Source organism: Protomyctophum parallelum, assembly GCF_964188405.1.
Source record: "Protomyctophum parallelum genome assembly, chromosome: 3".
Lineage (NCBI taxonomy): Eukaryota > Metazoa > Chordata > Actinopteri > Myctophiformes > Myctophidae > Protomyctophum > Protomyctophum parallelum.
In genome coordinates, this window is record NC_139698.1 from 26694829 (window position 1) to 26708283 (window position 13455).

General features: G+C 41.7%; 1 protein-coding gene across 1 annotated transcript; it reads left to right on the top strand.

The window, feature by feature from the left end:
- The first annotated feature begins 1972 nt into the window (after window positions 1–1972).
- Window positions 1973–8948, top strand: LOC310856373 (tumor necrosis factor receptor superfamily member 5). Its single transcript, XM_083761755.1, has 11 exons — window positions 1973–2002; window positions 2095–2201; window positions 3490–3529; window positions 5233–5349; window positions 5631–5789; window positions 5902–5995; window positions 6827–6885; window positions 7076–7192; window positions 7996–8018; window positions 8110–8197; window positions 8412–8948. Exons 1-11 carry the CDS (start codon window positions 1984–1986, stop codon window positions 8708–8710), a joined length of 1122 nt encoding a protein of 373 aa, XP_083617881.1. The 5' UTR covers window positions 1973–1983; the 3' UTR covers window positions 8711–8948.
- Window positions 8949–13455: the final 4507 nt, after the last annotated feature.

Genomic DNA, 13455 nt, shown 5'->3' on the forward strand with positions numbered 1-13455 from the left:
CTGTCAGGTGAAAAGAAGCGGCTTGGACTCCTCATTGAAGGAAGCATGAGGTCAGTCCGTTGCTCTCCCAGGTTGGCAGAAAGAGTGTAGCGCCCAGGATTACATTAGATTAGACAATAATTGACAGTGGGTGAAAAAAAATGGGTTGTACAAATCGTAGGATAATTATTTTTTAAACAAAAGAAAAGAAAGTTAACCTGTCACAAGTTACTGCTTATCTGCTGAGAAATATTAGTAGTGTAATTCACTAGAAGATTCAAGTTCATTAAAGTGATTGGATTACTTTCAGTTACCGTTGGACTATTTTGCAACAAATCAATATATCAAGGAGAATGTGAAATGTATTGTAATTTAGACTGTGATGTCAACCAATGTAAAATGATCTATAATACAAGAATAATGCATAATTGAACAACATTCAAGAAATTATATTTAAAATAAATGACTGATGACAATAAGCAACTTAATGTAATGGGGATACTGTACAGTACAACCATGTGTTTAGTGACTACCCAACCCCATGGTGACTGGACAGCATCCCTGAACATGTCAAAATGAAAGCGGGTTTGGCTAAAGCTTCACTGCAGAGATGTGTCGTGTGGAAGAGAGGGGAGGAATAAAACATGGAGCTGAGCAATACCGTCATCTGTGTAACTGCTTATTTGACATACTAGTTTAGTTTCAGTAGTTTGTATAGTATCGCACTCCCCCCACATGCACAACTGAACACAAATTAACGTAGGCCCATGCACGCACGCACACACATGCGCGCGCACACACACACACACACACACACACACACACACACACACACACACTTCAACCATAGGCCTATAGCAAAGGGGCGAAAAGGAAGTCTGTTTATAATTAACTAAACAAATATTTCTAAAGCCCGCAGAGTTTTACTGAAATACATGGGCTTTGTTTATCTCTTTTTCCATAACTAGCTAAATGGACCCGCAAATGCATTTCAGTCATAAAACTATTGATGGTGAGTAGTGGATTTTGGAGATTCGTGTTTTGTGTGAAAGTCAAACAAAATATAACTCACTATTTGGTCTCTCTGACTCTCATCCCACTGCTTTCAAAAGAGAAAAACAGCTGCAGTATGCGATGTGATAATCTTACACTATTTCTGCGCAGACAGACTCTGAAGTCATGTCTGACTCAGGTTTTACAGTACGTATGCTACCACAGGAAGTCCACTGCAAATTTCTGAGTGTTAAAGGACCACTTCACCACTTTTCAACCTATCTTCATATAATAGGTCCTCACTAATAATCATGATAAAATGGCACGATTCTTTTCTACACAGTCTGTGTCTCATAGGACGGCTGTGGGCAGTTTAGAAACCGTCTTCCAGTGACATCATCATTAGGCAGATTATTTTTTAAACAAGATTTTTTTACAAAAATGTTTAGATTTTCATTATCGTGAGAAAGATGGCTTCCATTTTTGCATTGCAACTTTTCAGGACTCGAAAGCCTGAAGTTTTTATTAGCTTGTATTCCCCATCGATGATGTCACTGGAAGACGGTTTCTGAACTGCCCACAGCCCTCCTATGAGACACAGACCGAGTAGAAAAAGATTGCACCATTTTTTCAAGATTATTAGTGAGGACCTATTATATGAAGATAGGTTGAAAAGTGGTGAAGTGGTCCTTTAATTAAAGTCGGACAGCTTCAAAATGACATTGTGAGGGTACATTTTTGCACTTATATTAAGTGAACACATGATTCTGCAGTGGATTGAGAAGAGTTTCGAGTCTGACGGAGTGGCATGTCAGAAGCTCTAGGCTCTGAACCTCTAAGGGCACCAGAGCGATGGTAGCGTGGGTGGATGGGACATGTTTAGAGGAAGCGGTTACCTGAACAGCTGAAGGAAGAGTGACACAGGAGGTGTTGAGAGAGAGATACAGTGGGCCACACTTTGAACACATGTACTTATTACAGTTGAACAATACAAGCAGAATAACTTGTTGCATGTTTTCAGGAGCTCAAGGTAAAACAACACTTTCTTATGTATGTTTCCTCACACAAAATTGCATACTAGAAGATCGTGTAGCCATTCATTGCCACTTACTGTTTTCACAGGAGTGTATATAGGCTATGCAGTGCAGTCTTCTGTAATGGGCGCTGCAGTGCAATGCATTGTGCTTATCCTGACTTTATCTGCACAGCTGGGGCTCACCTCTTCTCTGGTAATCTTTTCCCCTTGTTGTGTATTTTGACACAATTACTTTACCACGAATGGATAGCATAGGATATATGCAGTATATGTGTATGCAATACACACACACACACACACACACCCTTATACTTGTATAGACATTGACTCTAGTATACAAATTACAATATATACTGTAGTATACAAGTAAGACGCGGGAAGCGAACGCAGCTCGTAAATTGCAATAACAACAATTAGAATAAATTACGTACTTTTTTTTTCTTTTTAGTTAGTAATTTTTTTAAGTTTTCTACTGTGTGTGTGTGTGTGTGTGTGTGTGTGTGTGTGTGTGTGTGTGTGTGTGTGTGTGTGTGTGTGTGTGTGTGTGTGTGTGTGTGTGTGTGTGTGTGTGTGTGTGTGTGTGTGTGTGTGTGTGTGTGCTACAGCTGCGCCCTCTGGTGGCGGGCGGGTGGTGTCACAGCGGGACAGACACAGACACACACACACACACACACACACACACACACACACACACACACACAGACATGATCTGCAGGGTCTCATAGTTAGTGCTGACTGGTTCGCAATCACTGCGTTCGCAATGAGAGAGAGAGGGCAGTGGATGGATGGCTACTAGATAGATGGATAGATAACAGATGGATATTTGGCAAGCATTCTATTGTAATTGTAGTTCCACCAGTTTAGAAGTATTTTTGTTTATTTAAAGGGATTGTGACATTAAAAAAAAGGTTTTGGAATTGTTCTTATTTTTTTTAGGTTTTCTAATCTCAATTGCACCCAAAAAACATGAACTTTTAACATTCAGTAGATTTTCTGTGATCTGGGGTTTTCTGGCTCAAACAGGTGCTCTGATTTAGTAAGTGATGTAAGACCCTGCAAATCCCATATATGTCAATGGGATTTGCCAGCAGATGTCACTGTTTTCACTGTGTTGCCTGTTTTCATTGTAGCTCAAAAGGCTTCCAAACCCAAATTCTTTGGGTGTAATTGAGGTCATAAAACCTAAAAGAAAAAAGAAAAATAAATGAAAATGAATGTCATAAAACCTTTAACCCATTAAGACCTGAGGCCGATTCTACAAATGCCTTCTATATCAGTAGTTCTCACACTTTTTCTCACACACGATTTTTCAATAATGCTCAAAAATAGCAGATGAGCTTGTATATCTGCTATTTTTGAATAGCCAACCCTACAATCTAAAACGACATTTAATGGGTTAAGGGTGAGCTGTGTATCATGAGTTCTACAGGCCATTGTACTGACATTGACATTATACGGAAACCGTTTGAGCGGGTTTACAGATTAAGAGGAACTCCAGGGAGTGTAAACTGTGCCCACCAGGTAAGAAATAACACCATCACCCATCTGCTGGCTAACTTGTTTTTCTGACTATTTTTCTTCTTGGCCTGACTCACTTCCTTGACGTAGGTTATTCTGAATCAACGGTTAGTGAATAATGCAGATTTTTCAGGAAAGAAGTATGACTAAACGCAAAATGGAAATAGCTGTTTTTGTTTGCCTCTTGTCCTCTCTGCCTCCGTCTACTATTTCAGTGTTTGCAAGAGTTTCTGTTGCTTGACTATAGTTGTTTCAAGGATGTCTCATCGTAGGAACCTCTTACAGTATGTTCTTTGAGCATGCACACACACACACACACACACACACACACACACACACACACACACACACACACACACACACACACACACACACACACACACACAAACACACACACACACACACACACACACACACAGTCTTGATGAAAGCTGCACACAGCGCTCCATACTGTAATAATAACCACATCCTTGATTAGTAGTATATGCAGCCTGCTGCAGTTCCAAGCATTGCTCTCAACTCACACTGCCTATGTGACTGAATGGATCTACCACAATACTCCTATTTATATTCATATAGTATAGTATAGTTATTGATACTAGATCATAAAAGTGCCACAAAAATATGTTTGAACACTGCTAAAATGTGTCGGGAAGAGTAAATAAGAGAAAATACAAAGCAATAGGTTGAGAGCCGTGTTAAATGCATGCCCACACTAATGCATGCACAGTTGAACTGTTGACACTGAGGATTGTACTGTGCAGGTGGAAGGACGGCCAGGTGGCTACTTACTGCCAGAGAACCCTGTTTAACCGAAAAGTCACAGTTTCCTGCAGCCAAATGATGCGTGACACTGAACTCTTCACCCGCTTCCCTTATGAGTTATTAAGTAAACAGTACAAGGGAGCTATATTAGGCCCCAGCCTTTTTCCCCTTTAAACCAAATATCTTCATAAAGAAATAGCCGATTTGCAGGCGCCCGCTGGCCCAGTGGTCCAGGCACATGCCACATATAGGCCTGACAGCGTGTCACGCGTTCGAGTCTCTTTCCTGTCATTCTCCACTTGTATCTATCAATAAAGGCAGAATAGCCGATTTGCAAGCTCACATTGCGATGTGTTGTGAGCTTGTAGACCGGCTATTTTTACTGAATGTTCGCCGGCCTAAACTAGGGTTCATGTGGTTAAAGGACCACTTCACCCATTTTCAACCTATCTTCATATGATTGGTCCTCACTACTGCTCATTATAATATAATATGGTACCATTTATGTCTACTCAGTCTGTGTCTCAGAGGAGGGCTGTGGACAGTTCAGATACCTACCAGTGACATCACTGGTAGGCACTAGGCAGGTTTGGACATTTCAATGTTGTTTTATTAATGGGAGAACTGGCTTTTATTATAGCATGCTAACCTTCCAGGAATATAAAAATTGCCGTTTCAATCAGCTTGGATTCCCCATCGATGATGTCACTGGTAGTCGAGTTACTGTCCATAGCCCTCCTCTGAGACTGGCCAAAACGGTACCTTATCATAGTGAGGAGGACCTATCATATGAAAATAGTTGAAGTAGCCCTTTACAGTAAGTGTTTTGAATCAAAAGCCATGATGTCACAAATATCAATCACTGTACTAGTGTTGTACAAGTGAATGTGAATGAAGTGTTACATATTCATACTCTGAAGAATGTATATGTTTTCCTTCAGGTGAGTACCAGACATCTTGTGGGGTGTGTGCACCCTGTGGTGATAATACCTACACTGCATTGTGGAATCGTGAAACTAGTTGTCACTACTGCTCAGCCTCCAGAGACTGTACACCGGGTAAAACGACTTTATTCTCATTACCTCCACTGGTGTCTACCAAGTGTGAATGACTTAAGTGTGAATTACTTAATAATGAATACATGCTATACAGCGCTGTGTAGTATTCATTATTAACCAGCCACAAAAAAACGTTAGTCTTTGTCTTTATATTAGCTTGTCTTTATATTTGCTGTGTGATTGTTATTCAAATGCATTCTTTTTTATAATCGATTCATTTGATTCATTCAATTACCTGTTGCACCCATAGACTGAATACTTCTTTGTTCTGTCTCTCTCAGATTTCCATCTGATGGTGGTGCAGGAATGCAACAGAACATCCAACCTCAGGTGTGTCTGTGAAGCAGGTTTCAGTTGTATTGACACCGACTCGCATACAGGAAACTGTCGAGAATGCAAGAGAGCGCAAAAGGTCCCTGAGACAAAGACAATCACATCCGGTGAGGATTCAAGAGAATAAGGAAGTTTTATGAGGAGATGATCAATGTTCTTTTGTTCTAACGGACACAGTGAGTCATGTGACTGACTGTTGGTTTTCCTGTTTTCTACTAGCACCGGATGGGATTGGGATCACAGTCCTCCAGACTAGAGTTTCACTTTCCACAGAACATTCAAGCACTTCCACCAAACGCTGCCAACCTCCACAGTGAGTCCTGTACTTACTACTTTCCCACTTATAACACTATGTACTGTGTTGACCGCAGTCCCCCAGGTGTCAATATTAGGCCCCCTATTTTTGAGAGCTTCCCATACTATATTTCTTCCACACAGATATTTTTAATGTCCACTTTTTAATACCCTCCTTTTGACAAAACTATCAGTTGTTCAAAGCCGAGCATTTCTGAGCTAAAAAAAAAGAAGTCTCAGAGCAAGTCATTCATCAATCATTATTGTTGCCCAGTGTGTTGGTGTAGTTTGTGTATAGTTTCATATCACTTAATCCCATAGTTGACCTGGGACCGGCTATAGTATACTCGGCCCACTCCTATTTCCCCTCTACAATAAATTCTCTTAGATATAAATAGCACACCTACAAGCACAGAATGCACTAGAGTGATATACGTTGTGACATGTTAGATGTTCAACCCCAGAATCAGGGCGCTTAGGGCTCATACAGTTTACACAGTTGCGTTGTGGAATGAAATCCCGCCCTGCTTTTGAGTACATACCTTATCCTCTCAGTAATCTGAATGTTTGCATGTGCAATGTAGGTTAATTGTAGGCCTATTGTATGTTCCTGTGCTGCATTTTTCTAAATGTGTTACAGTAAACTGTGTCTTTTGTAGCAAAAATGGGTGTCACTCTATCCCTGCACAATAAAGCTTCTGTAATTAAAGGGATTTTACTTGGGACAAACAAAACGTTGCATTCAGAATATGTACAGTATATTTAATTAATTCATCTTATACACGTTTCGTTCTTAGGTCTTAATGTGTATTTAAGCAGAAGTTTACTTTAATATCAATCTCTCACACAGATGTACATCTAAACCAGTGGCAGAAATAATGGCGAAGAATAATACACAACACAACACAGGTGAGCGTGCTGTGTGTGTGTGTATATATGTGTGAGAACATACAGTACATTATTATATGTACATTGTATTTTGTATTAGTGCACATTAATGAGTATGATGCCATGAACATAAAATGAAAATAAATGTCAGTAAGGTTTAAATATACCCTCCCCCTCTGTACGTATGTCTCTCTCTCTCTCTGTCCCTCAGATAACACTAGTGGCCAACTGGCAGTCATTTTATGTCCCGTCGTGGCTTTGGGATTCATAGCCCTGTTTATCCTGTACTGTGTCTGTCACCCAGGAGACGAAATGTGCTTCAAGCGAGGTAAACAACTGTTTCCAAGGCCACCCTGGTGGCTATGAGCCAGTTACAGTGCAAAGGCCTGGTCCAAATGGCTCCGGTGTAGTATATGGCCTGTGTTGTTATTCTGCGTAGTATATGGCCTGTATTGTTATTCACTGTCCATCAAAGCAGAATTGCCTCATGAATAGGCCTCAAGGAACTGAAATATTCAAATTTATCCACAGCAAAGAAAAAGTGAATTCCGTAATCTCTGAAACCTGGAGATCCACACGGCATCTTATTTCAGAAATTCTCCCACTGAGCACCTCTTTTGTAATTTCCACCAGGATTTATGTTATGCCACTATGAGACCCATTAAAAAAATCTAGGGTTGGAGTATGTGCGCATAGTTTCACACCAATTGATCCAGTGGTGCCTAAATGGTATGGTATATGGTGCATTCATATAGCACCTTTATCCAAGGCGTTTTACATAGCTGCAGAGTGCATTACATTCACCCATTCACACACACATTCATACACTGATGGCAGAGGAAACCATGCAAGGCACCAAGCTGCTCATCGGGAGCAATTAGGGGTTCAGAGTCTTGCTCAAGGACACTTCGACACAAACTCAGGGGGATCGAACTGGGAACCTTCCGGTTCCCAACCGGCAACTGTACCCTGGCCTGAGCCACTGCCACCCTGATTGCCTGAGATTAGCTGTTCACAGACAGACGGACTGACGGACAGACAGGCGGATTCACAGAAGTGAAAACATAATCCCTCGCATCCGGCCGTAATGGAATTTCCTTATAACACTGAATATTCTTTTCTCTTTTTCAGCTATTGTGAAGCTATGTAATAAGGTAAGTGAATGAATCTGTGTATTTCTAGCACATTACATTCGTGTATTAGTTAGTTACCTGCCCCAAACTGATTCATCAACCTTTCGTTTAGGGAGAGAGAGATGGTTCCACTCGGAAAACACACCTCAGGGATACCTCCGGTGTTAAGCAGCAGCCATTCCCTTTTGCAACAAATATGGGTACTGATGACTAAAATATAGGATTTTTTTTTAAATGTATTACTCTTTATTAGTTAACCATTTAATTGCTATTTTATTCAGTCGTTGATAGATGATTTACAAGCTCACAATGTTTTGTGACGCAAGTATATTAGCTTTATTCATGTATTGTCTGTACTATCCCTCTCTCCCTCCCTCTAATTCTTTCTCTCTATTCATTCTTTCTCTCCCTCAGGTTCCATCCATGTCCATAATGCAGAGACGGTCGTCTTCAGCTTGCTCAGTCAGTTTCCTGGCAAGGGCGAAGGGACGAGAGAGAGCCAGACGAGAGGGCATGGGGAACACATGAAACAGGAGGAGGAGGAGGAGGGAGGGGGAAGAAGAGGCCCAGTATTTCATCCAGCACCCTGCACCTCCCCTAGCGTCGTCCATCTCTCCCAGGAAGAAGCCGGGAGCGGAGGGACAGACAGCGCGTTCTTCCCCTCCCAGGAGCAGGGGAAGGACTGCCACATGTCTAAAGAGGAGGTGCTGTGAGGAACACAAAGGATCCCAGGAGACATACAGTACTGGTGTTATGTTCCTTATAGCAGCTGAACAAGGCTCAGATAGCCAGGGTTGTCCTAAACAAGGATCCCAGGTATAGGCAACATATAGAAGGACTGGGGCAGGGTGGCCAGGACAGGGGAGCAGGGTTTATCACCATGCTGGCTTGCGGTGGACATTTGTCAACATTATATTTTTGGCATGGACATACAAATGTATTTTTTCCCTGTTATTTTTTGTTTGTTTACCAGAAACACACAACGAGCCTGCCCTTAATGTATTTTACCCACTTTTAGAAGCAGTGCACTAGTGTGCACTGCTTCTAAAAGTGGGTCAAAAGGGACCTTTGGGGTTCCTTGAAGGTGTAGTCCAAATAGACCATTACAGGTGTGTAAAATAGTGTTAAAAAGATGTACGTAGTTATGGGGGTCATTGAAAATAAACATTTTGAGAACCACAGTATTAGTGGACTCCTAATGTGTTGTGCTGTAGCAAATCACTGATTTGACATTAACTAAGGTCTCATGATCAAAATGAGAACATTATAATGGTATGTAAGAACACAATAGGCAATTTTCTTTTTGCCAAGGACAAGTCACCATTGTCCATGCACGGACATATATAATGACCCCTGCAGGAGAGGCTCGGTAACGCGACGTTCACAGGTCCAATTCCTGCATCATCATCAGCCAGCCCATTATCCCGTTCAAGTGTCACATTTGTACAGATACTGAAACCCTCATTCATTTTGAGGCACTTCAGATGAGAGTGTCACCTGAGTGCCTGAAACGCAAACGTATGCACAAGGACGGAGTGAAAGAGATACCGTACAAACAAACATTAGGCCTACTATAGTTGAGTTGCAAAGTGATTATTTAAATGTTAAATGTTGGTGTTTAGCAGACGCTCTTAATCCAGAGCGATTTACAGTAAGCAAGAACAACTATTGTAATAAGGATGTATGTGTATACAGTATGTGTGTATGCCACTGTGTCTGCAATGACCCAATACAATACAGTGTATCACATAATCATACATATTATATGCACATGCTTCAGCATGCTAATTTACCAAGAAGAATATAATAGTAGTATTTCCTGAAAATGTAATATATTCTTTTTAACATAGCTGATTATAATTTATTATTATAATTGTTTTCATATGCCATCTGAATTAATTAAAAGCAGGCACTGTACCCAAAAACGCCTGTATTTAGCCTGTCCCCAGCAAGTGGTCACAATTTCAAACTGCTAAAAAAGTGTCTAATACTGTCACAATCACATAAATATACATACTAAATTAAAGTAGATTGTCAACAACATAGCAAACAATATACGTCAACTCCGTCAGGTTTTTTAAAAGTCTTAAATTAATCAGAAAATATTGTCGACAGATTTAGCCTGAAGACTCCTTTTCCAAGTCCCGTTTATATTTGTTGCAACAGTGGAGCACCTGGTCTGACAAGCATTCAATTGTTTGATATTTTAAACAAACAATGTTGATATCAATGAGGTCACAGCTTTTACATGTCAACTCCGTCAGGACATTATTATGATCTTTGTTAAGAATTCCAAAATAATGTTTATTATTTTAGTTTAGGGTTAGGTTTAGCTAACAAATGAAGCAAAAACAAAATGGCTACATTGTACTACAGAGGGTTAAGATGAAAAAAATGATTTTGTCAACTCCGTCAGGTTTTGTGTCTGACGGAGTTGACATGTATCTGACGGAGTTGACAAAAGTGTTCCTAAAACAATAAAATTATAGTTTTTGAATAATGGGACGCATTCTAATTTGGCACACAGTTAGAGCATGCCTTAAGGAACATTTTTGGCTATAGGGCCATCACAGATTTGTCTCGTGGTGACCATGGCGGCCATTTTCCAAAATTGCCGCCACCTGATGTTATTTTACAATAACTCAAGTTCTACACCACCTAGGATCTTGATTCTGGTGACTAAGACTACATTTTCAAGGATGAGGGATACAGTGGTAGACAACGCCCTGGTAACGTCTGTCCCAACAGCCAGGAATCTTGGTGTTGTCCTGGACAGTCAGCTCTCGTTCAAAACTCACATCACAGCTGTCACTCGATCCTGTAGGTTCACACTCTATAACATACGACGGATTAGACCGTTCCTCACCCAGGAATCAGCCCAGCTCCTAATCCAGACAACAGTCTTGTCAAAACTCGACTATTGTAACTCCCTCCTTACTGGCCTACCAGCATGTGCACTTAAGCCTCTCCAGCTGATCCAAAATGCCGCAGCTCGCTTGGTCTTCAACCAGCCAAAATTCTCACATGTCTCCCCCCTGCTCCGCTCCCTCCACTGGCTCCCGGTCGCTGCCCGCACAGAATACAAAACTCTGATGCTGGCATTCAAAGCAACCAAAGGTATGGCTCCCCCATATCTTGCAAGTATGATCGAACCCTACAAACCCTCCCGCACACTCAGATCAGCCAACGCAGGGAAGCTGGAAGTACCCTCACTAAAAACGCCGGGACAACGCTCCACACGTCCCAAACTCTTCTCCCTTCTGGCTCCAAAACTGTGGAATGCACTTCCCATTGCAGTCAGAACTGCAGCATCACTCCCAATCTTCCGCCGTAGTCTGAAAACCCACCTTTTCAGACTCCATCATGGCCCATAGCACTTACCCCACCCCCTTAGATAGCATTTCTGTAGGCTTAGATAGCATTTGATACAGTCTGAAAACCCACCTTTTCAGACTCCATCATGGCCCATAGCACTTACCCCACCCCCTTAGATAGCATTTCTGTAGCCTTAGATAGCATTTGATACAGACTTATAGCATATTATGTAGACAGCACTATAATTGCATTGTATGTAGTCATAGCACGTCATAGTACATATGTATAGCATAGTAGTATAGATGTATAGTTTATATGTATAGCTTCATTATATAGATATTCCACTGTTACTTTCTTAGCTTACGCATGTTTCTTGATAAATGTTTTTATGTGATGTATTCCCATGCTTTTTTGTTCTTGCTTAATGTAAGTCGCTCTGGATTAAGAGCGTCTGCTAAATGCCTAAATTGTAAATTGTAAATTGTGGTACTATTTAGATTTGTCCTGTGACCATGGCAGCCATTGTTTTTCAAAATGGCCGCCACCTGCTGTTATTTTACAATAACTCAAGTTTTAGACCACCTAGGATCTTGATTCTGGCGACTAATAATACATTTTAAAAGATGAGGAATACAGTGGTACTATTTAGATTTGTCCCTGTGACCATGGCAGCCATTGTTTTTCAAAATGACCACCAAACTGCTGTTATTTTACCAATAACTCAAGTTTTAGACCACCAAGGATCTTGATTCTGGTGACTAATCATTACATTTTCAAGGATGAACTTTCTCTGGGAGGGGTCAGGGCTTATTTCAGGTGCAGGTTGAGTTGCTACTGACAGGACATTAAAAGGAGGTGGGCTTTCTGGCCTTTGACTTGTCCCTTCCAGGTACAGACGCACAGTTTGACTTCACTGGCCACTGCAGTGTGGCGTTGTATCTTGGTGGCCTCCTGCCAGTGTTTCTCCATCCTTCTCATGAGCTCTGTGTTCTGGGGCTCTGTTATAGTCAACTTACATTGTCTTGGCTGGAGATTGCTTTCCTGCAGGGTCCAGCCCAGTCTTGTGCAGATGGCTGCTGGCCCACCTGGAGGCCCCAACCTCACTTGTTCGGTTGGTGTGATTAGGTGGGGTGGTCTTCCCCAATCAGGATGAAGGGTTTGACCCTTTCAAACGGCAGTCTGGCCAAGTGTCTGTATTTAGTTGTGAGGCTAGATACAGGATACGATTGCTCACCCAGCCCCAGGTGACTTGAGGTGAAGGCTCCTTTGATTTGGTAACATTGCTTTGGTTGACATGCTGGGGACACAGAACGACACTGATGCCTTCAGTGTCTGCACATCCTGCCTGATAGTCCTGAAGGCAGATCTTCTGTCTTCAGTCTTTCGCTCACTGTTCACTACTCACTGTTCACCTCAAGCAGGTCTTCAAGGTGTTTGCCTTTGCACAGGCTATATGGCTAGGACTCATGCTTCAACCACTTAGAGAACTCCAACATGGTGTTGGTTGCTCCTGGGCCGCAGAGCATTGTGCGGCAGAATTCAGCTCTCATCTCTGGTGGCAGCTTGTTGAGGAGTCGTGGCATCTAAGTTCTGTGTCTCCCTCTGGGCCTAGGGTAGACACTTGCTATTTTCCGTAACACTAATTGGTGGGGCTGTCCAAACTTGTTGTTTAGGTGTCAATCGGGTCTCTGTTGGTGAAGTCGGGTCTAGGTGGTCTAGAAGACGAGTTAGTCAGGGGATATTAATACAATCTGGTAATAAATTCCTTATCAAGAATTTTCTTCACCAATGTGTTTGGAAGGGTGTCTACTAACATATCCCACATTGCTTTATATTCAACCACCCTAGGGGAACTTTTGACAGCTGCTGAAAGTTGGGGTACCATCAACAACCTATATGTTCATTATGCTTTAAGTAGCATGTGACATGTCAAACTAGGGAGTTTTCATGATTCTGAATGCATTCCAAGCATTAGCTATGCACGAAGAACACTCCTTGGGCTGAAAACGGCCATAGCCATCATCACAAAATGAGGTCAGCACATTTGGTCAAGTGGATATTTGGCCGAATTTAGCCCAAGGGGTTTGACCCCTAGTTTGGCCATAGACTCCCTAGTTTGGCCATAGCCACTTGGTATGGTACC

What these genes read in the sequence shown, in the direction of transcription:
- LOC310856373 (XM_083761755.1), top strand. An exon ending in TGGGGCTCACCTCTTCTCTG is followed by an intron (nt 2,202 to 3,489) that starts GTAATCTTTTCC and finishes GCGGGTTTACAG; the next exon opens with ATTAAGAGGAACTCCAGGGA. An exon ending in CGAAATGTGCTTCAAGCGAG is followed by an intron (nt 7,193 to 7,995) that starts GTAAACAACTGT and finishes TCTCTTTTTCAG; the next exon opens with CTATTGTGAAGCTATGTAAT.